A 27408-nucleotide genomic window follows, 5' to 3' on the forward strand; every position below is an offset into this window, starting at 1 on the left:
CAATGAGAGCCTTGGAAAGCATCTGTCTCGCTTTTAGGGGTGTATTTAAAGAAAAGGTATGTGAGCCAAGATTTGGGACTCACTTCAAATAATATTTTTACCTCTTCACTGAATTCTGATTTGGATATCATGATATTCCCAGAGAGGGGCCTGGAAATAGGGCCTGAAGAAACACGTGTTCCGTCCTGTCCTCATTGTTGTCCCAGCATGAGCAGTCCATAACAGGAGAGAGGGCTTGGGCATGACAGGGCTGTTTTGTGATGTTTGACTTTTTCCCACTGTTCTGTCCATTCATTCTTCGTGCCGTTTCCAGGCAGCAGTTAAGAAGTCACATCTCTCCAACTTACTGGTTTGTTGTTCATCCCGAAGCTCCCAGCTGCCCCCTTAGACGGCTCCAGGCAGCTTCCATCGAGAGAATGTACACAGTAAGGCTGTGGACATGGGGAAGGGAAAACAGGACGGAAGCAGAGGTGAAGAAAGCGTGCGTGCCCAGGGCTCCTGGCAGCTGCAGTGAGGAAGGGTGCACGCCCCCCTTCTCGGCAGCCAAGGCAAGAAAGGGTCGGGGGATTGCTTCTGTATCCCTCCTCCACTACAAGGAAACAGTTAACCTGTTCTAGATTTTGTGCTTTCAGTGAATTTTTGCCAGGCGAAGGGTTAGCTAAACCCTTCTGTAGGCTGGAAGCCCACTCCTGATGCTGCGACGCAGCCTGAGCGTACACTGTGAGCGTTGCCGTGCGAGTCCCAACAGCTGAGAAGGTTGCCATGCGGCAGACTCGCTTGATGCTGCCTTCCTGTGGCCCGCCTCTGCTGGGAGGACCCGATGGTTCGATGTGGCTTTGCAGTCGTGTCTGATACACTCACAGGCAGCATTTGACCAGTGGAGGAAGGAGACATACTGCAACGAGCTGTGACTCATTCAGTGCAAGAACTGAGTGTTTCTTCCTTGTTGGGCCGTGGGCACACAGCAGTGACCCAGTCGTCCTTGGTCTTGGTCATCCTAGTCATATTTTAGTCGGAAGGAGGGAGTCCCATTAGGTACAAATGATTAGACATAATCAAAACCTGTAAAACCATTCATGATAAGCCAGCCTGTGAAAACACAGACTTTTCCTCTCCTCTGAGGCGAGAAAGAGTGCCAGTTCATGGTGTCTGTCCGTCTCTGGAAGCTGGTCCTCATTTCCAGGAGAAAATGAAACACAACTGACCGCACGCATCTGAAACAGGAGGTTCCTGGCAGCACAAAGCCTTTCCCTCCGCTCTTTGTGACTGAGGATGAGACGATAAATACTTTGAATTCCCACTTTCAAGTTAGCGTGCAGTCTGCTGGTAAGCCTCAAGGACGTTTCAAAACCATTCTCTTCTGAACGGGCCTGTGTACATTCCTTCTAGCAAGTCCATTATCAGTGAGGAGAATGAAGGAAGGCAGAGCAGTGTCTGAGGACGGGCATCTCCAGTCTTCGGCCCTCCCTTCCCCGGCTCCCGCCCTGCCTCCCCAGCACTTCCCTTCTTGGGTGGAGCTGGGCGCCTTGAGCTGAGGTGCTGGTGTGCAGCTGGCCTTAAACTCTGGGTTGTGTGGGATTAAGGGCATGGCAGCGCTTTGTCTCAGTCTCCTGGAGATCACCTTATCACCCCAGTCACATCGGCCTCACATCTGTGCCGATCCTACAGCTTTGAAAAGCATGATAAGAACTTTTACGATAGAAAAACCCAGAGAATACAAGGAGGAAAAAGGGAGCGAAGTGTGTGAAGAAGAGCCATTGGGTAGTTTGGTTTAGAACTTTTGTCTTACATTCCAAACTGCTTTTAACACCCACCCTTATCTCTTTGATGATCAATCCAGAGATAAAGTTTCAAAAGAAAGGGCTAATGCGAGGAGATGCAGTCTCCCGAGGAGGCAACCCTTGCCGGATCTCTGGTGCAGGATATTCTGATGAAGAAGCAAGAGCCAGGAGAGCCGATAAGACATTTCCTATGAGTGTTCTTTGGGGGGCTATTCATAAATCCTCGCTCCCCATCCATTTAGGTTGATTGAGAATGGATGCTTGGAGTCAAATTCTGTGTCTGCACCCAGTGCGTAGACAGTGATGCCTGCTGTCATGAAGCTTAGCACACGTGCGTGCGTTTGCTACCCACGCGAACGCGAATGGATGCTCACCTCCAGCGTCGGCATGACTGCTCCGGTGTGAAGGCCCCACGCCCCACTGAGCCACAGCAGAGTACAAGCTCATTGTTAGAGCACGGAATGTTCTCTCGGTGCTCTGTTAGGGAAAATATTTCCAGCAGCACATACTTTGCTGCCACTTATCTGGAATATTTCTTTTTCTAGTGGAGATATTTTATTATGTAACAGCAACTTAGACTGTGAAACCTGCCTGGCATGTTACATTTAAGTGAACATGACCCTCTCTGGAGGAATCCTCTAGCCACTTAGGCTGAGAGATGACTGGTTCAAGCACGGAGGAAGTCCAGGAATGGTTTGGCTTTAGGGCGATGGCTGTTAATGAAGGAGGAATGTCCTGTAATGGTGCCATGCCCAGGAGGGCTCAGGGCAGCACTGAGCAGAGCCAGAGCGCCTCGCTGGGTGCTCTCAGAGCGCAAACGCTGAGCTTCTTTGCTTTACCAGAATTCTGTCTGAACTGGGGCTGGTCCAGCACATTTTTCAGTAAGTGCGGCTGGTATTGAAAAAACTTTGGCTGGACTGAGTCTCCTGTTCGAGACCCTCCTTGCCAAGACTGTAAAAGCGGGCAGGCGTGTGCTGGGAGTTCTGTATTGGTTGGTGGTTCTCACTGTGGCCAGCACAGCTCTGGAAGCCCAACTAAGGAGCAATAGACACTAGCTTGATTTAGTAGTCAGAAAAGCAAGGTAGGTGGACACTGACCAATTTGTGGGTGCAACGTTCCTGGTAAAAGAACGGAATTCCTTGAATAGATGACCTCTTTATCATTTCTTCATTTAAAACAACAAATTGTACTTAATCATTCATGTATTCACTTATTAATTATTTGTTTCCCGTGTCCCAGGCATTATGGCCAGGTCCTGGGTACACAGTGAACATGGCCTGTTTTCTAGACCACGCAGAGAGAAACAGCAATGCCATCAATCGTGAAATCATTGCTTGTACTCATAGTCGATGGCTGAAGGCACTTGCAGAGACTTAAAACAAGAGAGGTTAAGCTATCCCAGCAGGTCAAAGAAAGCACCCTGGAGGAGGTGACGCTTAATCTAAGACTTGAACAGGGAGTGGGGGTTCCTCAGGCAAAGAGGAAGGCAGCAGGAGGAGGGACAAGGAGACCCAAATGAATGCCATCCCGGGAATGTTCTCACTGAGCACTGTGGCAGGCTGGAGCCACCTGCGGACCTGGCAGAGGCTGCGGCTGGCATGGCTGCTGACTGTTCTCTTGCACACGTCCTGCCGTGGCGTACGTCTCCTGCGAAGATCTTCACTGTGCGTGCAGTTCACCTGCTGACATGATTCAGCAGGTGCTCTTCCTGGGAAGCCACACCTTTCTCTTAGATCCAGCTGTTAAGGTTCTTGCTGGATGTCTAGTTGAGGCTTGGCCAGCCCTCATGGACAGGTAGCTCACACCTGAGAGCAGAAGCTGTAGCTATAGTGATGTGAACACAGGTCTGGCTTAGGTGAGTTTTGATAAGTGTTCTTAGCCTTGGTTTTCTTGTCTGTATAGTGGGTGCATTGGTCATCTCATAGAGCAGGCTTGAGGACTATGTGAAATGAGGCTGCGTAAAGAAACAGGTGCATCTGAACCAGGCTCAGTGCTGAACAGTTGTATGCACCTGAGCGTTCCTGAATGAATTCTGAGAAGGTTGTGAATATAGGAGCTTTGATCCCTTTGTGAGTCTTCTGTTAAACAAGGGCAAAAATGAAGCTGGAGGTGCAGAAGTGTCTTGGAAGCAGCTGCCTCGTTGTCGGTCTGGTTTTACTGTCAGGAATGCAGTGCCGTGTTCAGTTAACGCAGTTGCAAATCCTCCGGAATATGTCATCTCTGCAGTTGTCGGAAGCATCAGGGGAAAGCTTAGAGGCCAAGGGCGAGCTGTGTCTCAGGCTCCTTCTGCAACCGGGACAAATCCCCATGAGCCGTCTTGAAGTCCCACCCCATGAGACTTGCCTCCACGAGGCTGACTGTTGTAGCTACTCAGAGCGCTCCCTGTGGGCTGAGGGACCTCTTGGCGGGGATGCACTCCAGTGAAACACTCCTTTGAAGGATGGGCGTGATTGCAGGGCCGCGGGGAGCAAGCACTCAGCAGGGCTACCTGGCCTTTCTTGGTGGGAGGGATTGTTTCTGAGTGGCCTTGTCTGCAAGAGGTCTATACAAATGCAGATTTCAGGAGCAAGATTGGCATTTTGGTAGGATTTTTGAAGCTCTGCTCCTTTAGTGAGATGCACAAATTTGCCAAAATAGATAATGCAACCTAGAAAGCTGTAAATTATGTCGTGTCCAAATGAAAGTGGCTTCACCTATGTTGTGTTAAAGGAGCAATAATGAACAAATCCATTAGTGTTTGGCTTTTTATCTTGCAGTTTGGCAAGCTTTACCACGGTCATAAATGAAATTTTTCCTTTCCATTACAAAAAGCCAAGTTACTGTTGTTTTTGGCTATGTAATGGCCTTCCTGCAGGTTGTTAACAGTTAGCTAAAGACAAGAGACTAAGAAAGATGTGCCTCGGAGACACTTACTGCCGGGCTCACCTCTGTGGCATGGATGTTGAGAGTGGAGTGATGCAGAGATCAGCAGGACCCCGTGCGAGGGTCACATGCAAATCCGTGTAGCATTCCATCCTTTTTAAAGCAAGAGAGACAGATGTCTTTTCCAGAATGCTATGATAATGACCTGAAGAATAGTTTTTTTAAAGTTAATTTGTTATCAAATTTTGAAAATTTGTGATATAAAAGGATACTCTGCATTAAATGAAAGCAAGTTAGCTGTGGACTCACCGTGACTTTGAATAACAGCTGGAGTTCTAGTTCCTCTGATTCTCACAGATGGGTGTTTTCAGCTTCCATTAGACAGGCCCAAGGCAGCGTTAGGCCGCTTCCTCCCTGCTCCTCTCTCCCCTCTGAACTCCTTGTCCTCAGAAATGGTTTCATAACCCATCTGTTGCCCAGGTGGACACACAGCCCGGAGAGCCCCGCATTTCCCTTGACTTTGGGTCTAGTGAATTTCTTGAGCCTCCTCATTTTTACCTCCTGTTGTTACCCTGATGTGGAACCCGTCTTGTTGACTTGCTTCTGCCAGACTTTGATGTCACCTGCCCACGTGAGCCGTGCGACTGGCCTGCTTGCCTTCTGCCTCTTCGGCTTGCCATCCGTCCTTCCATCCTTCCTCTGCCCTAACAGAGACGTGCTGTGGTTTCCACACCTCTGATGGGTTTCCACACCTCGGATGGGTTTCCACACCTCGGATGGGTTTCCACTGGTAAAGGCTGAGCCCAAGTTCCCCAACACACAGTGAGACCTTGGCAATCTGGCTGCAACGCACTGTTCACTGTCCAGTCTTCATTGTCTGCCCCTGTTCCTCCTGTGCCCTCACCAAACCCTGCCAGCTGTCCTGTGCCCACGCTGCTTCTGCCGCCTGTGTCACATGGCGCCTCGCTGATGACCTGATGACCCAGCCTGTGCTTAGCCTCCCCTTGACTGGCACGCCCGCTGCAGTGTCCTCACTCACTCCCTGCGTTGTTTTTCCTTAGACTGCTGGCGCTGTAGGTGTAGGGTTTTGCTTTGCCAAGTTTTGAGCTCTACAGACGGTGACTGAGTGCCCTACACTTCAGTTGTGTACTGACACAAACTACCAGAATTTAGCATTGGACTCCAAAAAGTTTTTCAGTTTTTTAAAAAGATTTATTTCTTTTTATTGGAAAGGCAGATATGCAGAGAGGAGGACACACAAGAGAGGAAGATCTTCTGTGCGCTGATTCATTCCGCAAGTGGCCTCAATGGCCGAAGCTGTGCTGATCCAAAGCCAGGAGCCAGGAGCCTCCTCCAGGTCTCTCACATGGGTGCAGGGTCCCAAGGCTTTCCCGGGCCACAAGCTCGTGTTGGATCTCAATGCTCACCAAGCGAGGACTTTAGCCACTAAACTACTGTACCGGGCCAGAACTCCAGAAGTTTTAAGGACTTAATCTCACAATCCTACCTCCTTTCAGATGCTAGTTGCAAGCAGTAAGGTTTCCAAGTCACCCACATGTCTGTCTTCCTTGGCTACAAGATCAGGGAGTTGCGACCTGCCACCTTGTAGGTTCACAGAGTTCTGCTAACACACTTTACAGCACCATGTTACTTGCTTATACTAAAGGATGCAGCCTAGCAACGGGCAACTGCAAACGCCTGTCCACAGCACAGAGGCCGGTGAGGACAGGAGGACAGCCTCAGCGCTGGCTCCGGGCACACTGCTCCCCCAGCACCTCGCTGTTCCCCAAGACTCTCTGCACCCAGAGGTTTCATTTATGAAAGGACTGGCCCTTGGTGACTGAGCCCAGTTCACAACCCTCTTCCCTTCCTGTGGGTGGCAGGTTAGGAGCTGAAACGTGCAACAGTAACCACGGCCTGAGCTTTCTGCTGACCCACCCTTTGTTGAATCCACCAGGGCCACCAGTCACCGCTTATTGTCTTAGCCTAAGAAAAAGCTGTCTTGGGCCCAGTGCAGTTGCCTAGTGGTTAAAGTCCTCGCCTTGCATGCATTGGATCCCGTGTGGGCACTGGTTCTAATCCCAGCAGCCCCACTTCCCACCCAACTCCCTGCTTGTGGCCTGGGAAAGCAGTCAAGGATGGCCTAAATTCTTGGGACCCTGCACCTGTGTGGAGACCCGGGGGAAGTTCCTGGCTCCTGGCTTTGGATCGGCGCAGCTTTGACTGTGGCAGCCACTTGGGAAGTGAGTCAGCACACAGATGATCTTCCTCTCTGTCACTCCTCTTCTGTATATTTGCCTTTCCAGTAAAAAATGAATAAATCTCAAAAACATAAAAAGAAAAAGAATGAAAGAAAAAGCCACCTTATCACTCTGGAGCTCCAGGGCCTTGGGAGCTGTGTTTAGGGACCAGGAATGAAGACTTGAATGCTTGGTCTGTATTTCTGCAGATCCCTCTTGCAGGTGCTGTGTTGTGATTGGCCCCTCATCTTCCCCTCACTGCTCAGCTGGCCATGCAGCTGTGACTGGGGCCAGGGAAGGACCATTCCCTAGCCACCCTGGCTCTGCTGGACTAGTGGTCTCTGGCCCCTCGCCTTCCCCGCACTGCTCAGCTGGCCATGCAGCTGTGACTGGGGCCAGGGAGGGGCCGTTCCCTAGCCACCCTGGCTCTGCTGGGCCAGTGGCCTCTGACAGTTCGCTGGCTTCCTCGCTGGTTCTTGGTACTGCGCTTCCGTTTCTGTTGGGACGGAGTCCACTCTAGGTGTACGCTTCAAAGACTTGAGAACAGAAACTCAAATACTTCTATGTGAGTGTTCAATGCAGCATTTCTCATAGAGACCAGAAAATGGAAGCTGCCAAAGTGTCCATCAGCAGAGGAATGGGGCAATGCACAAACAGTGGCACTCTGTGTGTGCGTAACCACACGCACACACACACACACACACACTTATAGGAAAGATCTTCACATAGTCGATGGAAAAATGAAATTAGGAGACACATTTATTTTGGTGCAAAAAACTTGAAATCCCTGCAGTTTTTCATGCTATTCATTTTCATGCACTTTTGGAAGGCCTTTTATGTACCCGTAAATTACATGTGATGATATACAAACATACATGTTAACACACGTGTGTGTATGTGAACAGATATATAACACCACTTGGCTAACTCTAAGTTGTCATGGAGCCCATGTCTTCCAATGGCCGCTCAACTGACCATTCATATATACACTAAGTGTGCTAACCCATAATTGCGATCTAAAATAAATTGGGAAGACCTATAAATAGAGTGCAGATTAATACATTTAAAGTGCTGTGTTTTTCTTTTTTCTTTCTTTTTTTTTAAGATTTATTTATTTATTTTTCATTGGAAAGGCGGATATACAGAGAGGAGAGACAGAGAGGAAGATCTTCCATCCAATGATTCACTCCCCAAGTGAGCGCAACGGCCGATACTATGACGACCCGAAGCCAGGAGCCTCTCGCGGGTGCAGGGTCCCAAAGCCTTGGGCTGTCCTCAACTGCTTTCCCAGGCCACAGGCAGGGAGCTGGAAGGAAAGTGGGGCTGCTGGGATTAGAACCGGTGCCCATATGGGATCCCGGGCGTGCAAGGCGAGGACTTAACCACTTGCGCCACCGCGCCGGGCCCAAGTGCTGTGTTTTTCTTTTGAGAGAAAGGACACACAGAATTGGGTACAAAACAAATCAGATTTGTTTTGTAAATGTTTGTTTAAATGTTTTATTCATGTGCTTTTCAATACAATGAAATACATAAAATCTAGTAAAATATATCTAGAAAAACAGTGATATTTGTATATTCTAAAAATGTACTTCAAGGCCGAAAAAATGCCCAGTGTTAATATCATTTTAAGCCAAACACTTGAAGAAGTTATGATGTTGATATGGTAAATTAAAAGTTACAGTTTTCATAAACATGTAGATGAGTAAGTATCTAAATTAATAAATCAGTGTATTTGAGGGAGACAGTAGGCAGATGGAGATTGATCTCATCTCCTGGTTGACTTCCCCGGGGCCTGCACTGCCCCACACAGACCAAACCAAAGCCGAGTCTCCAAGCAGGTGCCGCATGTCGCCGGGATCCTGTACCTGAGCCCTTAGCACTGTCTTTCAGCCGCGCAGCAGCAGGAGGCCGGGATCAGGAGCACGGCTGGTGTTCCTCTGACACGGAACACAGGGCTCCCGGTCCCCCAGGGCTGAGCCACGCAGCAAGATGCTGGTGTCTTTGGATCTTCTAGCGTTGCTCCTGTGTGCTGTTGATGCTGTGGACCCTGGCTAACACCATTATGTGAGGATAAACTATTCTGTGTTGAAGATAGGGAAAACGTGCAAATGCTTACCATTCCTTTCTTTTTGTGGATTTTTTTTTTCAGATTCTTTACAGAGTTGGAAGCAAGACATCAGAATAACATCTTCATAGATGACATCAGCGACATTGTGGAAAGACACACAGCTTCCACGTTTGACCCATATGTGAAATACTGCACAAATGAAGTGTACCAGCAGCGAACTCTGCAGAAGCTGTTGTAAGCAGTGTTTAGATGCTACAGCTTGAATAGTCTAACCCAGTTTTAATTAGGCCACATTGATTGAAATGAATTGATTTCTTAAACCGTATTCAGAAAATGTGCCCTTGTGGGCTACTTCCAGGGGAGGAATGCTGGAGAGGATCACATTTAGAGTTCGTGTGTTTGAGTTAGGGACGAAAAATTACCTTTTGAAAATTTGTCACCAAAGCTCTTATAAAATTATTGGTGACCAGATTCCAAGTACTTGGACCTGCTGCTTCTCAAAGTGTGAATTTACAAGAAGCTGGAATAGGGTCTGGAGCTGAGACTTGAAGCACTGCGTCATCCTGGTACCCCAGGGATGCCTCGGCACTGTGCCGGCTGGTTCAGCCACTGAGCATTCGGAAGGAAGCAACAGGCAGCCTGGCTCTCCGCCCCTGCCCCAAGCTTTGCCATTCACGACAGACAGTGGATTTTGAGCAGCCTCAAACCAGAACATCTTTTCCGAATAGGTTACTTTAAAAGTGCTAATTACCGTCACTGCCCTGCTCCCTGCTGTTTCTTTTTTCTCCAACTGTGGGAGTTCACCATCCAGTCTCCCTGGGACCATTTATCCCCACGGACTGAGCCAGTGGAGTTCCCAGGGGGAGGTGAGGAGGGAGACGCAAGCCGGGCAGTGTTGGAAAGAAGCCACTTCATCCCGAGATCTTCAATGTTATACAAGTGAGCTAGATCTTTATGGAAGTTTTCCTCTCAGTATTATGTCACGAGGTAAAGCCCTTTTTAGTTTTTATTTTTTTTTTCTTACTGGAATCCCCAGCTGAACCTTCCTTAAAAGTTATATTGGTATTCTTTATGAAAGAATATACATTGGGGTACTTCATTACAGTAGCTAAACATGTCAGTATTATCACTGTTGTCACATCCAGAAACATTTTGGAAAAGGTTTTCTGTCTCGGAATGAGGACCCGTAACAAAGGCCAGAGCCTCATCGCTGCGTCCAGTCTAATTGACATTTCTTGCTTAGGTCATTGTCTAGGTCTTGAGAGAAGATTCCAGAACGTTAGTTAATGGAATATGTTTATGGATGATTAGATAGGAGATCTTGTATGTAACAAATCATAATTGCTTTATTCACCATTATGCTAAAATTGCCTCTTCGTTTGTCTGCTATTTACATCTAGAAATTTCTGACTCAGATTTTTTATCTTCTTGGTGTTGTTCTGTGAAGTACACACCTTAAAGTTACCCTCGAATGTACAAGAGATGTTCAGAAATTTCATGGAAATTCATATTATGAAAAGAATTGTGCATGCATTTCAAACATTTTTGGCACCAAAGATTCTCTGGATTTCGCTTTCCATGAACCTTTTTGAATCATCCTCATAAAAAAACAAGCCACGTGTTTGCCTGTGTAACTGCGTTTGTTATTTTTTGTTTTCATAGATTTTAAAATGATTGCTAGACGTGAACGTATCAGTGTTTGTAGTCCACGCGAAACTGTGCTGCAGATCCCTTGTGTTTTGTTTTCCCCCAGAGCCACCAACCCCGCGTTTAAGGAAGTGCTGTCCAGGATCGAGGCCCACGAGGACTGCAGGAACCTGCCCATGATCTCCTTCCTCATCCTGCCCATGCAGAGGGTCACCCGCCTGCCCCTGCTCATGGATGTGAGAGCTGCTCGAAACTCATTCGCAAGACCCTTCTCATTCCACTTAAATTGCTGTGTACCTCTTCTGTAAAGTTCCCTAAATAAGTGAAAAAGAGCTATTTGGTTGGAAAATTTTTGATGTCTCCAGAAATTATCTTTAATTTAGGCTTATGTGGTCACTCTAAAAAAAAAATATGATGACATTACACAGCTACTCAATTTTTTTTTTTTTTTTTTGAAATGGGAAAAGTACTAGCTTCTTGCTGTCAGAAGCCCTGGGCTCTGTGTACTGGACTAGCCAGTGGACAGGTGCCTGTGGGCAAGCCACTCTGTTTGGGCCTCAGTTTGCTCTGATCCCTCAGACTCCTTTGTCTGGGGTGATGCTTTGCCTCTTTCATTTCAACGCTGTGCTTCGTGCAAAGTGGGTTTGGGAAACGCAGCCTCCTTGTGGTAGGATAGACAAGGAAAACCAGTTCTGATTTGGCATAATGGCACGTCCTGGTTGGAGAAGTGAACGGGGACAGCTTGGTATGGGCTCCACAGCTGGGAAGGCCTGCAGCTCAGGACTCGAGGTCCCACCTTCCAGTATGCTGGACATGCAGCAGCTGTGAAACAGGACACCCATGGGAGAACAACCGAGTGGTTTGACACAAGTCCCACGTGGCTAGTGGCCAATAGCCTCCTCACGATCTGAAGACAGTAGATTGTGTATGTGTGTGTCGTTTCCTGTGTGTGCATGTGTTTTGTTTTGGTGTGTCACAATCAGCATAGTGTGAGACCCTTTTGTGTAGAGATGGTACTGCTTCTTGCATATGACATATGACAGTCTGCATGCTTGACTGCTGCTTATCACCCTTGCTCATTGCGTGCAAGGTCAGTGGCCTTGCCTTCCACCATCGCCTGATGTGTGCTTGAGGCTCTGGGCAGCTAAAACAATCTAAATGCACTAAAAAATACTGCATTTTCAGTTTGACTTCATTTAGACATTTCGCTAAACTTTTCAATTGAGGTGAACATTTGTAACAGTTCCGGTGGTGTCTAGGCTTTGAATAGTTTCAGAAGTTATATTGAATTCAATTTTAAAATCAAAGATAAAGTTTCTCAGCACGAATATATCAAAAGAAAACTAGCAGCCTTTTGCCTTGGTCATTTTATTAATAACCTATTGTCTAAAAAACTAGCTAATTTAAATAATGACTATAGTGATAATTAAAGTAACCTTTATTCACTGAAGACCTACGATAGCTATGTACTCCTTTTAAAAGAAAACAATTTTATTTATATTTGAAATGCAAATGTACAGAGAAAAAGAGAAATAGGCAGATGTCCCATCGGCTAATTCAATCCCGAAATGTCCACATGGGCTGGAGCTGAGCCAATATGAAGCCAAGAGCCAGGAGCTCGTTCCAGGTCTCCCACGTGAGTGCAGGGTCCCAAGGACTTGAGCCATTTCCCACTGCTTTTCAAGGTCATAAGCATGGAACTGGGTTGGAAGTGGAGCAGCCAGGACACAAGCTAGTGCCCATATCAGATGGCAACACTGCAGGTGGAGGATTGGGCGGCTTGCTGCAGCGTCAGCGCCATGCCACGCACGTGTAAAGACTTTTTTCATGATGTTTTGCACCTTGCACACTCTGTGATGCAGTTGCCATTACGCTGATTGTACAGGTGAGGAAATTGAGTCACAAAGACAGCAGGATCGATGGCTTGCACGAGCTTAACCAGCTAGCAAGCAGCAGACCTTGGATTCTAACCAGCTCCCCCGCCTCTGAAGGCTGTGCTGTCGCTGGATCATCTCTCGATTCCCTTTATGTCCTGTGTGTGAGGATCATTTCCCAGTGTTTACACAGAGTTTCAGTCTCAACCTCATATGACGTTGGCTTTATTTTACGTGAGTCAATTTCATTTGCTCTTACACCATTACAGACAGAAAAAGCAATTTGTGTGATTTTACTTTCTTACAGACTATCTGTCAAAAAACACCGAAGGAGTCTCCGAAGTACGAAGTCTGCAAAAGGGCTTTGAAGGAAGTGAGCAAGGTAAGCGTGGAGCAGCTCGTCAGACGGGAAGTGTGCCGCACCTCGAGGAGAGTGTGTCTGCATTGGTAGACTCTCGTGGCCGTTTGCACAGCATCCTTTAGCTAGCTGAAAAACTATGCTGAGATGGAGTTAGTAGTTTTTACTCTTCTACACAGTTTTTTTTTTTTTTAAGGGCCTAAAGATGTCTCATTTCCTTTTGGTATCTGAAGAGCTGTTTATATATGTTTTCCTTCAACAAAGATTTGTTGGGTATTGTCAGCTGCTGTGCCAGGCACAATGCCAGCCCCTGGATGCAGAGTGACCAATGAGACATATGTGCTTATCACACATGTGGAATGTGCAGTCCAACAAAGAAGGCAGACGTTAAATAAAGTGCAATAGAGAATGGTGAATGACATGACTGGAAAGTCCAGACTGAGACTTAAGCTTAGGCTGGAAACAAGAACCAGTGTGTGCAGAGATCTAAGCACAAGGTTTTCACGTGACTTGAACCCACTATAAGAGAGAATAGTGGACAGCCCATCATGTGGGACCTCATTATGCTTATGGGGAACTTATTCTAAAATGAATAATGGAATGGAAGTCACCAGGCTGACAATAGGAATGGAACCAGTTGGGAGCCCCGTGAGGGAACAAACTGGTTACAGCTGATTAAGGAAGAGACACCTTGCACTGAGCCAATGGGAAGAGTGAAAGCATGCTTGCATTCATGTGCATGTTATCGCTCCATGGAAACGGGCGTAGGATACTACATTTTAAGCTTCAGCCGTGGTTAGCTGTGGTCTAGGGAGAGCAGCACCGAAGGGAGGTTTTAGTCTAGCTATAGCAACATAACAAATGTACATTAAAGAAAGTTTAAGTGAAGCGGAAAATAAAATGCATGCATCGTTTTATCACTCACAGGAATCTATTGTCATTGCACCAAGTGTTCTTGTAGTTTCTGTCTCAGTGTTAGTGCCTGGAAAATAGGTGTATGTGGGACGTGTTTGATTTGGTACTCTGAATTCTGAGTAGCACTGCATTGGACATCATCCTACAGAAGTGATTGTGCTGATTTGACTGGTTTACCGGAAGCATGGAGTGGGAAGGTTTTAAAGGCCAGAGTGCCTTAGAGAAGGCTTACATCCGTGCCTCCCCCCACACGCACCAGTAGTTTTTGATGATGCCTATCTTGCTGTGCATTTCCCACAATCGGGTGTACTGTTAATGTCTGTGAATTCAATAAACCAAAAATACTTTATGTCTTGCTTTAATTTATGTCTGTTTACTAGTGGCATTGAGTGTGTCTTTCTGTTCAGGGAGTGTGTATTTCTGCTCATTTGGGTGAGCAGAGTTTAATGCAGCTTCTGGAGATGCTGAAGGAAGCCCCGGGTTTCATACACGGAGGCTGATTTTCATGAAAACAGAACACGAATACCAAAGTAGCCTTGGTGCCTTCACAATTGCCGTTAATTCGACTCCATTGATGGAATCATTGCTCCAGGCTCTTTGGAGACTGTCTTGCCAGCCCACCCTCTCTAGCACCTTCAGTTTGGTCAGGATTAACCTATTGGCTGCATACTACCATCTTCTCTGAGTAGATTGGAAATTTACAAGCTGAAGGAATCAGACAATATCCTAGACTTTATAATGTTCACCCTTCCCTTGTAGTCAGAGAGTGGTAACTATCAAATCATTCTTGTTTTGAGGGACTTAATCTAAAAGTGACTTGTTTCTGAACATGTGTCCAGGTTTTAGGCGTTTCATCATGTTACGTGTTGTGTGAGCCCTAGATTTTAAAAGTTCGAACATTTAAGTTTCTACTGTCCAGTGTTAGCGAAGCAATGACAAAATCGAGTCCTGAAAATGAAAATAGGAAATAGATATCCACATAAAAGGAAGCCAGTGGGACAGATCAGAGGCAGATGTCACCAAGCAGAGGGACACAGACACACAGAAGTGCAAAGGCCACACTGGACCACACACTGGGCAAGACAGGGGTGCAAGCTGGCACAGTGGGAGGGTCAGGATCCTGTTGCAAAGTTCTTGCCAAGACTTGATTGTGAAAGCCTCACGTTTTTAGCTGAGGAGTTTTGGCAATGAGATCTGAACTCATTCTTTAGGGCGAGTTATTCTTTAGGATACATAAGCAAGGTAGTGGTGGTGGTAGAAAAAGTCAGAAGCCAGTAATCCAGGTAGGGAAGTGAGCTGAGCCTGAGTTTAGGAGACAGAATAGCTGGAGAAAAAGGGAGGAAAGCCACAGAATTATGGAGAGTTTCCAGCTGTTTGGATTTATGGTGCAAATCAGGGCAGAGATCTGTTGAGGGCCAAGTAAATGATTGCCAAGGTTTGAAGATTAGTTTGAATGTCTCCAATATCCACTATATTAATGGCATTTTTTTCTCAAGGCCTTATGTTAATGGTTAATGGATTAATATAAGAAGTTAATGTTTAAGGACAAAATCCATTTATGGTGTCTATGGGGGACTCTTGGGAAATGATTTGATCGGGTGACATTTCTGGGATGAGACCGTGACGATCACATCACCTTAGCTGTGTCAGGAGAGGCCACGCTGACATAGCTGAGGTGATCTTTATTTCCCTGTCTCCTGACTCACCACGTGGTCCATTAAAAACAAATTTCCAGTTCGTTTTTCACAGCTGCAGTTGTCTTTATGGTAAGTGACCCTTCAACAGACTTTTTCCCCATCCACTCCTCCAGTGCACGAGAAACTGGAGCTAGAACATTCACTCTGATTCAATTGATGAACCAAGTGTGTACTAGGTACTCATTACAAGTGCATGACTGCGTTGGCTTTGATTTATCTGAGTGTCCCTTAGCTTGGCCATTCTGAGGAATTGTGGGCTGGAGCCTTGGATTTCTGCCAGGAGGCTTCCATGTTTCTGTTCCCTAGTGCCATATTGTGCACATAATGCTCTGCTTAGAATTTACACTTGGTAGTCCGCCTCCAGCTGCTCTGATTTGGGTGCAAGCAGAGTGGTGTATCCTGACCTGAGGTTAGGTGAGTTCTTCCTTGGGTAGAGACAAGGAGTAGGGGTGGACAGAGATGTCACGTATGGACAGTGCAGGAGGCCTGTTCATGTGTGTCTTGGTAAGAGCCCACAGAGGATGTGTTTGTAAAAACAGCCAGGTCCTTTCCTGCCCTTTGTCTTCACATCTCAACCACTGCCCTTCCGAGTCCAATGCTGCAACTGCGTAAACTGTGAGCTCTTTAACTGTCACAACTGGGGCCTCCCGGTGCTGCTTATTTCCTGTAGAGAGCTGCCTGTGAGCATGGCCTCTTAACCTTCCCGATCGTTCTCTATTCCCAGTTGGTCCGACTGTGCAATGAAGGCGCCCGGAAGATGGAAAGGACTGAGATGATGTACACAATTAACTCCCAGCTGGAATTCAAAATAAAGGTATCCTTGTGTCTATGCTCATTGCTACGTAACTCTCAGTAGAGGAAGAGTGGGGAGCTTTGTAAGGAAGGGCCATGCGTTAGGAAGCTGGCAGAGGGGATGGCGTATGCTGTAGGTCATTCCAAGTGACTTTTCTCCAGGCCAAGAAGTTAGGTGTTAGCTTAGATACACATGTTTCTCCTCCAAGACACCAAACATGGGGAAAAAAGATGAGCTATTTTTCGTAGTTGAAAGATTTCATCACTACTTCCAGAATATCCCATGAAAGCGATACTCTGTGAGCTGGTCTGGGGTGCTCTTTTTTGTTTGTTTGTTTGTGAATATGGATTATTAAATCACGTATTTTTTTAAAAGAATTATTTATTTCTTGAAAGTCAAAGTTACAGAAAGAGATGGAGAGACAGAGAAAAGCAGAGACACAGAGAACTTCTGTTGGCTGATTCTCTCTGCAAGGAGCTGCAGCATCCAGAGCTGTGCCCGCCAGTGCCCGCCAGAGCCAGCAGAGCTCGGGGGAGGCAGGCCCGGCTGTGCCAGCCACCTGCTGCTGCTTTTCCCAGGCATAACGGCAGGGAGCTGGATCCGAAGGGAGCAGAGAGCAGTGCAGCTGGCGCTCGCGTGAGATGCTCCCTGGCTCCAGGGGGAAGATTTCTTCCAAGTGTGTGTTTCTCCCATAGCTGCTTTTTGAATGTATGTTGCCTGCTGCTGTGAGCCTGGCGCTGTTCATCAGCAGATGACAGGATGAAAAGAAAAATGACAATTACAGAACATCTGAGTCATGGCTCGCAGCTGAGATCTTAACAGATGTACGCGTTCGTGGCTGACTGTTTCACCTGATGGTATGGAAATGCGATGAAACACTGAAGGTGACTGGCCCTCATTTTTTTTTTTTCTGATTAAAAGTGTTTCTAACTCATGCCGTGGGGCTCAGTCATCATCATGTCATGGCATTCTGCAGAGAAAGGGCTTTCTGCCATGTCACCACCTACTTTGAGGGCAACAGATACAGAATAGCTACCGGTACTGTTGGATCTTGTAAGTAACAGGAGACCTAGCGCATCACCCAGGCAGTGACAGTAAGGTCAGACCCAGGTGCCCCTGCTTGAATGTCAGCACCAACTTCTGTCTCAACATCCTGCATATAATAATAATTGAGGGCCCGGCGCGATAGCATAGTGGTTAAAGTCCTCGCCTTGCACACCTGAGATTCCATGTGGTTGCTGGTTCTAATCCCGGTGGCCCCACTTCCCATCCAGCTCCCTGTTTGTGGCCTGGGAAAGCAGTCGAGGTCGGCCCAAGGCCTTAGGGCCCTGTACCTGTGTGGGATACCCGGAGGAGCTCTTGGCTTCTGGTATTGGATTGGCTCAGCTCCAGCTGCTGCACTTACTTGGGGAGTGAACCATTGGACGGAAGATCTTCCTCTCTGTCTTTCCTCCTCTCTGTATATCCACCTTTCAATAAAAATTTAAAAATAAATGATAATAATAATAATTGAGATGCACAGACTTGATCCACAACATGAAAGGTGATGGTTAGTTACTGAAAGCAGTATACATGTGTGTGCACACAGGCACTCGTTTTACAGTCCTCGTGCCCTAATGTGCACATCCACGGCCGCGTTAAAGCACAACTTTCTCTTGACTATTACAAAGAAGTGCATCCCTGCTCCTCATTCACTTCCAGTACGTTAGGAAGCATCACGTGCTGCTTTCTTTATTCTGAAGTTAGAAATTTAGAAACTTCAGAATTCCGATAGCAAAATTCTTTTTTATCTACTCTTTTTTTAAATATGAAATGAATGATTTCTGGGGCTGACATTGTGACGTAGTGGGTAAAGTCTCTAACTGTGACATCTCCATCTCGCTGAGTTCGAGTCTCAGCTGTTCCACTTCCTATCCCACTCCCTGCCGCTGGCCTAAGTCCTTGGGCCCTCACCCCCGCATGGGAGGCCAGCTGACGCCCCCGGGTTCTGGCCCCCGCCTGGCGCGGCCCTGCCATTGTGCTCGACAGCAAATGGACCAGCGGATGTTCTCTTACGCTCGTCCTCTCCCTTTCTTTCTGCAAGTCCGATTTCCAAATAAATAGATCTTTTTAAAATGAGAAAAAAATTCCTGTTTTCCTTTTTTAAAGTTGTTAAGTCTTTTTTTTTTCCCCTCTTTCATTGAACATCAATCATTTAAGACTTCTTTAAAAAGTTAGTTTTCTGAAAACCCAAATTAATTTTTAACTGAAAAATTACCCTCAAGGATCCTAAAAAATAAGTGGTCAACATCAGTTCTTCGTTTCTGAATTCTGTCTGTTCTCTTTTGCTTCAGTGATTAAAATATTTACAAGCCTGAAGGAAAGTGTTCTATGTACAGATTTACCGTGGCCCATCTAATCCACACCACATGGAAGAACTAGCCAGTACTAACTAGAAATGCTCACCAGATCTCAGGACCTTATATAACTTTACGGATAACAGGGGGCACTTTTATTCATTTGATTTTTAAGATGAAAAGCTAGAGTTTTAAAAACAGGTTAGCTGATTTGTCCAGGTATATACATCCAACAAGAGCTTTGTTTGTGGAAGATAGTAGGGCAGCAGAGACTGGAGTGCTGCTCCCAGTAGCTTACCGTCTACCAGCCAGAACATCAAAGAGCTTGAAAACCTGCAGCTGTTACAGTACAGATGGTTCCTGGGTTAACAATGGTTGACTTGCAGTGTTTCAACTTTATGATGCTGTGGTAACCATAGACATTCACTAGAAAATGCAGATCTGTTCCTACAGAGGCTCCATGTACCTACCAAAAGGAACAGCTGGACAAGGTCATTTGGTTCACAACAGAGAGTTCTAAGCATGAAAGGGACAAGTTAGATGTGCATTTAGTAATGCTAACTTCAGCACTGCAACGAAGAAAGGCTTTTCTAATGTATTACACATCCAGAAGTCATGAAAAGAAAAAATGCTGGGGAAGGCACTTGGCCTTGGTGTTGGATAAGGGGCTCCCACATCCCACAGTCGAGTCCCTGGGACTGAATCCCAACTGTGGGAACAATTCTCAGTTTTGCCGATGTGAATACAAAGTGATGTCTTAGTGGAAGGTGCCCTTTCACCCATGTGGGAGACCCATGTTGAGTTCCCAGCTCCTGGCTCCTAGCTCCGCTCTGACTGTTAGGGGCATTTAGAAAGTGTCTGTCTGTCTCTGTAGCAGTCATTAACTGTGGGGGACATGCACTAAACAGCATTAATACAAGTGAGGCAGGGAAGTGTCACAGACAGTGGTGCTTGGGAAGTCGTCATGGACCTGGAGTTGGCTGCCTGAATTGCAGGAGTAACTGCCACATGGAGTGTCGGTACAATCAGGGGCGTTACCTTAATATGCACGTCTTGGTTTTCTGGACTGCATAATGGATCTGACAAGAATACTCGCCCTTATGAGGTTATTGTGAAGATTAAATAAGAGTTGTTAAAGACACAGGACTGACCTGATCATGGTAAGCAAGCAATGAGATGGTGCAGAGGCTCTGTAAGAGTTCCAGGGAATGGTGTGCGTGCCTGTTGAAGAGTGAGTAAGGTGTGAAAATGTTTAAGAACATCAGACTTCTCTTTCAGAAGATGACTAGAAACAGGACTGGCCAGTGATAGCAAGTGGGAGAGGCCCTAAACTGACCATTTAGTGAATGGTCTTTAGAATATTCTGAAGGTTGCAGAAAGGGGAGCAGGAGAGAGAACAAGAACACTGGGGTGGAGACAGTGGAATCGGGTGTTAGATGGAGGCATGCTCATCATCTGAGATGGGAGGAAAGAAGTAAAGGTCCAGGAGAACCAACCGATCACTGTGCAAAGATCAGAAACCAGAGACCAGTTTGTTCCGTGAGCCAAGACTTTTCTAGAAGTTTCCTTTATGGAATTGGGAAGGATTGTTTTTGTCTTAAAAAAATATATTTGTGTGTGTATTTATTTGAAAGGTGGAGGTATAAAGAGAGGGAGAGATAGAAAGAAAGCTTTCATCTATTGGTTTATTCCCCTAAATGGCCGCAACAGCCAGGCTGGTCCACCCTGGAGCCAGGAGCGTAGGGTCCCATCTGTTTGTCCCACCGTGTGTGCAGAGACCCAGACACCCAGGCAGTCTTTCATTGCTTTCCCAGGTTAATTAGCAGAGAGCTAAATTGGAAGTGAAGCAGCTGGGACTTGAACTGGCACCATTATGGGATGCCAGCATCATAGCTAGGCAGAGGTTTAAGTTGATGTGCTGCAATATCAGGCCCTAGCTCTTGTCTTGAAATGGAATGTTTGGCCCTGCGGAGAGGTTGAAGGCTCTAAAGCTGGTCCTTGATGCACTAAAAAGTGACCTGTTGCTGGTGAATGGATTCACTGGCTAATGATTTGGAATCTCATGGAATAGACGTCCAACATGTAACAAGCAAATGAACTCTAATGTGTTATACATTTTAAATGCTGTAGAGCACAGTTTGGCAGTTTTTCAGAAAGTTAAACACAGATTTTTCCATATAACCAGCAGTTCCACTTTTAGGTATTTACCCAAGAGAACTGTAAAGAGACGTTCAAACAAACTTTTTTATAAGAATCTTCAGGGCAGTGTTGTTCCTAATAGCCAGAAAGAAACAACAACAACAAAAGCTTAGAAATAAATCATTGAATGAATTGATAAGCAAAGCGTGGAGAATCCGTTCAGTGAAATATTACGTGGCTAGAAAAAGGAGAACGTCCTGTTTTGTGCTGCATTGTAGATGAACGCTGGAAATGTTACAGTGAGCGGTCACAGTGTTTAACCCGTGTGTGTGAAATGTCTGTTCTAGGCCAATCCACCACGTTAGGAAGCAGGTTGGTCCTGCGGGTGCGTGGAAGAGAAGTAGGGAGTAACTACTTGGAGTTAATGAAAGTATTCTAGTTAGTGATTGCTGTACAACATTGTGAATGTAATAAAAACCTTGAATTATAGATGCACTTGGAAGTGGTGAAACAACGAACCCCTTACTATGTATATTTTATGTCAATTTATTAAAAAGATCATTTACTGTTTATCAGGTCTTCCTTGTTTGCTGTTCCATAAAATTGGTTATATTTTATGCTGAGGTGGCTAATTGTATAAGATTACGGTAACAGAAGAAAAGTAGATATTGTTATGTTTTTAAAAGATTTACGGGGCTTCTTCCTCTATATTCCCCCTTTAGGCCTTGAACCTTTTTTACCCCAATTAAATTTGTAAGGATTGTCAAAATTAAAAAAAAAAAAATAAAGTTAAAAGATTTACGTATTTATTTGAAAGGTACAACAATAGAAAAAAATAGGAAGGCAGAAGAAGATCTTCCATCCACTGGTTCTCTCTCCAAATGGGCTAGGCCGAAGTTGGAAGCAAGGAGGTCCATCTCGATCTCCCACATGGGTGGCAAGGACGCAAACGCCTCAGCCATCTTCTGCCGTTTAGAGCCTGAACTAGAACCAAAGCAGCCGGGACCAGAGCCAGTACCTCCGAGTGGGATGCTACCATCACAAGCAGTGTCTTAATCGCCTGCCACAGTGCTGTCCCCTACACATTATTTTAGTACTGTTGAGATGCTTGAATTTCCTTTCCAATTTTGGGTTCACATCTGGCTTAACATTTCATTACTAAAGGAGTGAACAACTAGCCGGTTGGTCTAAGTTTTTTTCACTTGCCTATTTTTAATGGGCTCTTGTTCAAGAAAATCGGTCTGAATGAGTTAAGTTCTCGAACAAATTCTGAAATAGAAACCATTGATCCCATCAAATTTTTGTTTTCAGGAGAAGCAAAGATAAAATGAAAGACACTGCCAATGTTAAGGGTTTATATCAAAATTTAGTTTTGCTGACGGTTGCCACGACTATCCACTGGTCATTGGATGTGACCCTTTGGGCCTCGGCTGTCGCTACTAATTTGGAATTAGCTCGGCTGGGCTAGCTAATTTGGAATTAGGGGACTGGAGACTCCATGATCTCCTGTAATAGCCAGTTATGAGAAGTTTGGAACTAGCCCTCATTGTTTGTCTTAAATTTTGCATCTTCAGGGCCCGGCACGGTGGCGCAAGTGCTTAAAGGTCCTCGCCTTGCACGCCCGGGATCCCATATGGGCGCCGGTTCTAATCCCGACAGCCCCGCTTCCCTTCCAGCTCCCTGCCTGTGGCCCGGGAAAGCAGTCGAGGACGGCCCAAAGCCTTGGGACCCTGCACCCATGTGGGAGACCCAGAAGAGGCTCCTGGCTTCGGATCGGCATAGTATCGGCCCTTGCACTCACTTGGGGAGTGAATCATCAGATGGAAGATCTTCACCTCTGTCTCTCCTCTCTGTATATCCACCTTTCCAATAAAAAAAATAATAAAAATAATTCTTTAAAAAAAATTTTTTTGCATCTTCAGGATGATAGTACATAAATGATGTGCAAGCTCCATACAAAATGTTTTTTTTTAAATGAAATCCTTTCCTAACTTTTCTCATTTCCTCGCTAATATCTTCAATTTCCTTCAGCTATTTTTAATCACTTTTCCCTGAAAATGATGACGTTTGAGTGTGCCACATTACTACATTCACTGTTTTGGGCATCCAAGAACTTTTTCTGTTTTATGGAGATTGTTTTTAAATTAGATTTTTTGGCAGTAACTACTTCTGGTAAATTTCAAAGAAAAAGCTCTGAAGGGTACGGATTATTCGGTGGTTTTGAGAGATTTCCAGTTGGCCTGTGTAAAACAGAAGAAGGAAAAGGCAGTATACGATTCCTTGGCTGCAGACTTTTCTGCAAGATGATGTAGGTTATTTTAGAAGAACTTTGGTGGTCAGAAAGTGCTATGTTTTTAGAGAGGATGCTCTCTTGTTTACACGAGGGAAGCTTTCCTGAACAGAGGAACAGGTGTTCTGAAAAATCAGCAGATAGTGGTTAGACAAAACATAAGCCTGTGGAGAATGTTTGTCTCTTGAAAACAAACTTCTTAGTTCATAAAGAGAATGTGAATTTTAATATTTGTTTCTTGTTAACTGAAGCGTTTTTCCTATATTCATTGATTCTGATTTGAAATATTAAAAACCGTTACACTTAGCACAGACAGATTTCATTATGGGGCCTTTCTGGTTTAAGTGACTGCTTGTTTCAATCTTCCGGCTGACAGCTAATGGAAGCTCATACTTTTTGATTGATCCAATAATAGTTCCTCATTGGATTTTAATTTTGTGTTGACAAGTTAACATTTTCAGCTGTAAAAATCAATTGTTCCATTTCATTTTTGTCTTGGAGAATGAGCTCTGCAATTCTAGTTATATTTTGCAATTTTCATCTGTAAAGTAGTGACGCATGCCATCATGTACACATCACTCGCTTGTTTAGCATTTTACTTTTGGTAATCTTAAAGAGTCTTTAATCTGGCTCTGGGCACTGAGTTTTTCTCTCTCTTTTTCCTTTTTCAGCCTTTTCCTTTGGTCTCCTCTTCCCGGTGGTTGGTGAAGCGTGGCGAGTTGACAGCCTACGTAGAGGACACGGTGCTTTTCTCCAAGAGGACATCCAAACAGCAGGTCTACTTCTTCCTCTTTAACGACGTGCTCATCGTCACCAAGAAGAAGAGGTAAGCCCGTATCTCGTGCAGCTGGCAGTCCTGGCTTTGTCAGGGCGGGGATTCCGGTGCGTGCTAGGCTGTGCGGCCTTCCGGAGCTGGAAATATCGGATGTGTAGTTTCCACTCAGTGAATAATAGTTACATCGGTGCTTCGTTTTCTTTTCCTGACACATGCGGTTAAGCCTTGATGCCCTAGCAGCATCTTAATTCGAGCCCACCTCTGTTGAGCTGTCCCCGTGTGCAAGGACACTATTAGAAGCATTTTGCACCTTTGTATCATTCCATTCTCTTGACACCTGTGGGGGAGGCAGTGCTGTCTTTTCTTCTCTTCACTATTGTTCGGTCTTGTGGCCTAGAACCTCTCTGTGAAACAGGTGCAATTGAGAACTGGCTCTGGGGCAACCACAGTGCTCCTTGTCATTTAGCCTACAATTCATGGCTCCTAAATTATTGTTAGTCTGAAGAATTTCCCTGTAACTTGGAAGGAGTTTGCTATGCCCCCTTCGGAAGGCGATCGACCAGTAAGTTGGCAGTGTTGGTTTTACTGTGGGTGTCTGTATGTGCATTCGTGACCAGCTCTGAAAGAGGCCTTTGCTTTGCAGTGTCTGTTCTCTCACACACGTGCATGTATGTGTGTGTGTGCATGTGCTTGCATGCATGCGTATGTGGGTGCGAACACACACACAGACTCACACACACACACCCCTTCAGCGCTGCCTTTCCACAGGGAGCATTCTAGGTTAAATCTATCCAGTTCATGCAGGATTATAAAATATGCTCCTGTTGGTCCTACAAAAATATTCCATTTTTCCTCCAACATGTCAGAGTAGACACATGAATCTGTGGTGTGTTATTCCACACATAGTGGAAGCGATCATGGGCTGAATTTATAGCATAGAGTAAGATAGGGGTAGATCATGGGGTACAGCCTAGTCAAGGAGAAAAAGCACAGACCTTCTGAAAATACAGAATAAATGCCACGATTTCTTATGAAATACTTGTTTAAATGGTTCTTTGAGTCGATGATTTTGCGGCTTGATGATTTAAACTGAATTGACATAGAGACTGAACTTAGTTTTACTGCTCTTAACGTGATCATAGTAGGACATATTTCAGGTGCTTGGCTGTCTGGCTGAATGGAAACTGTAAATCTACCCTGAAGAGCCATGCTCTGACTATAATAAATATGTAAAGATGCTGGTAATTGTTTTGCATGCTTAGCAAATAGTGTTTTCATAGCTCCAAGGAGAAGGCATTTCTCTTACCCAAGGTAGTTTAAGCAGCTCCAGTAGCTAAGTGTATTTTACAAATAAAGATCAAAGATGAATTGTAATTTTTGAATTTTTATGTTTTGGAAGTTTCCAATAAGCCTGTTTCCTTGGCTTTCTTTAAGATATTTTGCTTTCCGGGGGAGATTGATTATATATTCCTCTTTAGATATCAAATCCCTTGACTTTTAACAGTTTTCAGCTGTTGAAATATTTGTTCTGTCTTGATGGAACAAAAGGGTTTAACTAAACTTTTGATTTGTATGATAAAATATACATTGACAATACCAAGCCCATTTTAAACATACATCTTGTGTTGAGTAAAATGGTTTTGATGACTTGATGAAAATGTTGGGCGTTGAAGTCAAAGTAGCACAGCGTTTATTCTTGAACTTGCCGAGAACTGCTCCATAAGGAGAGACTTCACGCTTGCCATTGCAGTCTCCGCTGCTTCCTTCACGGCTGGCTGTGCCATTAGTTCATGTTGTCCTCCTAGCGAGGCCCCATGTGCTTGCTCGGGTTATCTGAGCTCACATTAAAATAAGAAAGCCCAGACAGACGGCTCCAGGGGTGAGCTGCTGACGATGCCCAAGGCTTGTCCTATCTCTAGGGCGCCGTGACTGAGGGGACAGTCCTGGAAGCCAGCAATTGTGTTTGTAACCTCCGTACACAGAGGCTCGGGAAACAGGCTGCGGTAAACAGCTCCAGTGTGCTTGGCCCTGTTTACTTGACGGCTCGAGGAGGCAACTGCAAACGCCTGGCGTGCCTGAGGCGGCTGTGAGCAGAGAGAAGCTATGCGCAAGGCAGTAATTTCGGCTTGACTGCAAGGTAGAGATAAAAAATAATGACCTGCGCCAGCTCCCTGGGACTCAGCCAACACCTTCTGCCTAATTGCAATGCCTTGACTTGCTCAAGGAGCTTAGCTGTTGACAGTCCAGTGATCTTCAGCTTCAGGGAGGCTCCCGGCCACTGGGAGCGGCAGCTGGGGAGGACCAGTCATCCTGCCCCCACTCAGGCTCTAGCTAGGTTAGGTTTAGCCTGTGACCTGGGTTGGTAGGCAGTCTGACCTCCCTGACTTTGTGGTGTATGTATTATTACGCTCATGTTTTCCAAGTAGGGTTTCCACAGTTTTTGAACGTAAGGATTTTTTTCTTATTTTTTAAGAATATTGAAAGCTTAAAATTTTCATTAACTAGGCTGCTTGTGAGTCATTTTTACATTTATATATATTTTATACATATATATGCATATATATTTTTATTAGAATGTCAGATATATAGAGAGGACAGACAGAAAGGAAGATCTTCCATCCCATGATTCACTCTCCAAGTGGCCACAATTGCCAAAGCTGAGCCAGGGAGCCTGGCGCCTCTTCCGGGTCTCCCACGTGGCTTCCGGGTCCCAAGGCTTTGGGCCGTCCTCGACTGCTTTCCCAGGCCACAAGCAGGGAGCTGGATGGGAAGTGGGGCTGCCGGGATTAGAACCGGCACCGACATGGGCTCCTGGCGTGTGCCAGGCAAGGATTTTAGCCACTGAGCTACTGCACTGGACCCAGCTTGCGAGCCATTTTGTTAGTCTGTTCCACCAGATTTCAGAAGATGTGGGTTTCATTCTGTTAGTCTGGATGAGAAGGCGAATTCTTGGGTTTTTGCAGCTTTGCCTGGATGTCAGCTGCGCATGAGCAAATTTCAGAGCCTTCGTGTTTGGGGCTGTAGATTCTTTGCTGGGGGTGCACGTGGAATTTCTTGTGCATGGTCAGATGTTTCAGCAGTATTCCTAGCCTCTACCCACTGTTTCCTAGTGACGCCTCTCTCCATGGTGACAACCAGAAATGTCCACAGATGTTGCCTAGTGTCGCTGGAGGGAAATCAGCCGCCAGATAAGAGTCACCGTACTAGAGCGATGACACACAAGACCAGCTCTGCCTGAAGAAGATGAAGATGTGTGTTGATCTTAGCAGATCTCATTCAGCAATCATAATATTATAAAAGTAATTGTCAGGTTGTACTCAAAGACACATGAATAACCAATTTGTGCCCATTACCTTACTATAATCACTTAATTATAGAATGCAGCTACATATACAGGCTTAGGGTTTAATGATTATCGCCTCTTTGTTTTGAAATGCAAAAACTGCATTTAAGGCCTACATAGATTAGCAATTATCTTCCTGTGTTTTTCTGAAGCTTAAGTTTTCCTCCCTGCAGCTGCTGCATCACATTGTCAGAGTGAGCAGTATAAACATTTCTGATCCTTTAGTCGGGGCTGAATGGCCGCATCCGTTGAGGGGTATCCAGTTCTCGCAAAGGGGTTCGTACCTGCTG

The 27408-nt window shown here is 45.6% G+C and overlaps 1 protein-coding gene across 1 annotated transcript in view; it reads left to right on the forward strand.

Annotated features, from left to right (window-relative positions):
• ARHGEF26 (Rho guanine nucleotide exchange factor 26) overlaps positions 1-27408 on the forward strand; it is a 110943-nt gene that overhangs the window by 59161 nt on the left and 24374 nt on the right. Inside the window, exons 6-10 of the mRNA XM_040974927.1 lie at positions 9033-9185; positions 10705-10834; positions 12780-12854; positions 16167-16256; positions 23672-23826. Of these exons, the coding sequence (XP_040830861.1) occupies positions 9033-9185; positions 10705-10834; positions 12780-12854; positions 16167-16256; positions 23672-23826 (603 nt within the window). The remainder of the gene's footprint in view (positions 1-9032; positions 9186-10704; positions 10835-12779; positions 12855-16166; positions 16257-23671; positions 23827-27408) is intronic.

Source organism: Ochotona curzoniae, unplaced genomic scaffold (genome assembly GCF_017591425.1).
Source record: "Ochotona curzoniae isolate NIBS_2020 unplaced genomic scaffold, NIBS_Ocur_1.0 contig_2599, whole genome shotgun sequence".
Lineage (NCBI taxonomy): Eukaryota > Metazoa > Chordata > Mammalia > Lagomorpha > Ochotonidae > Ochotona > Ochotona curzoniae.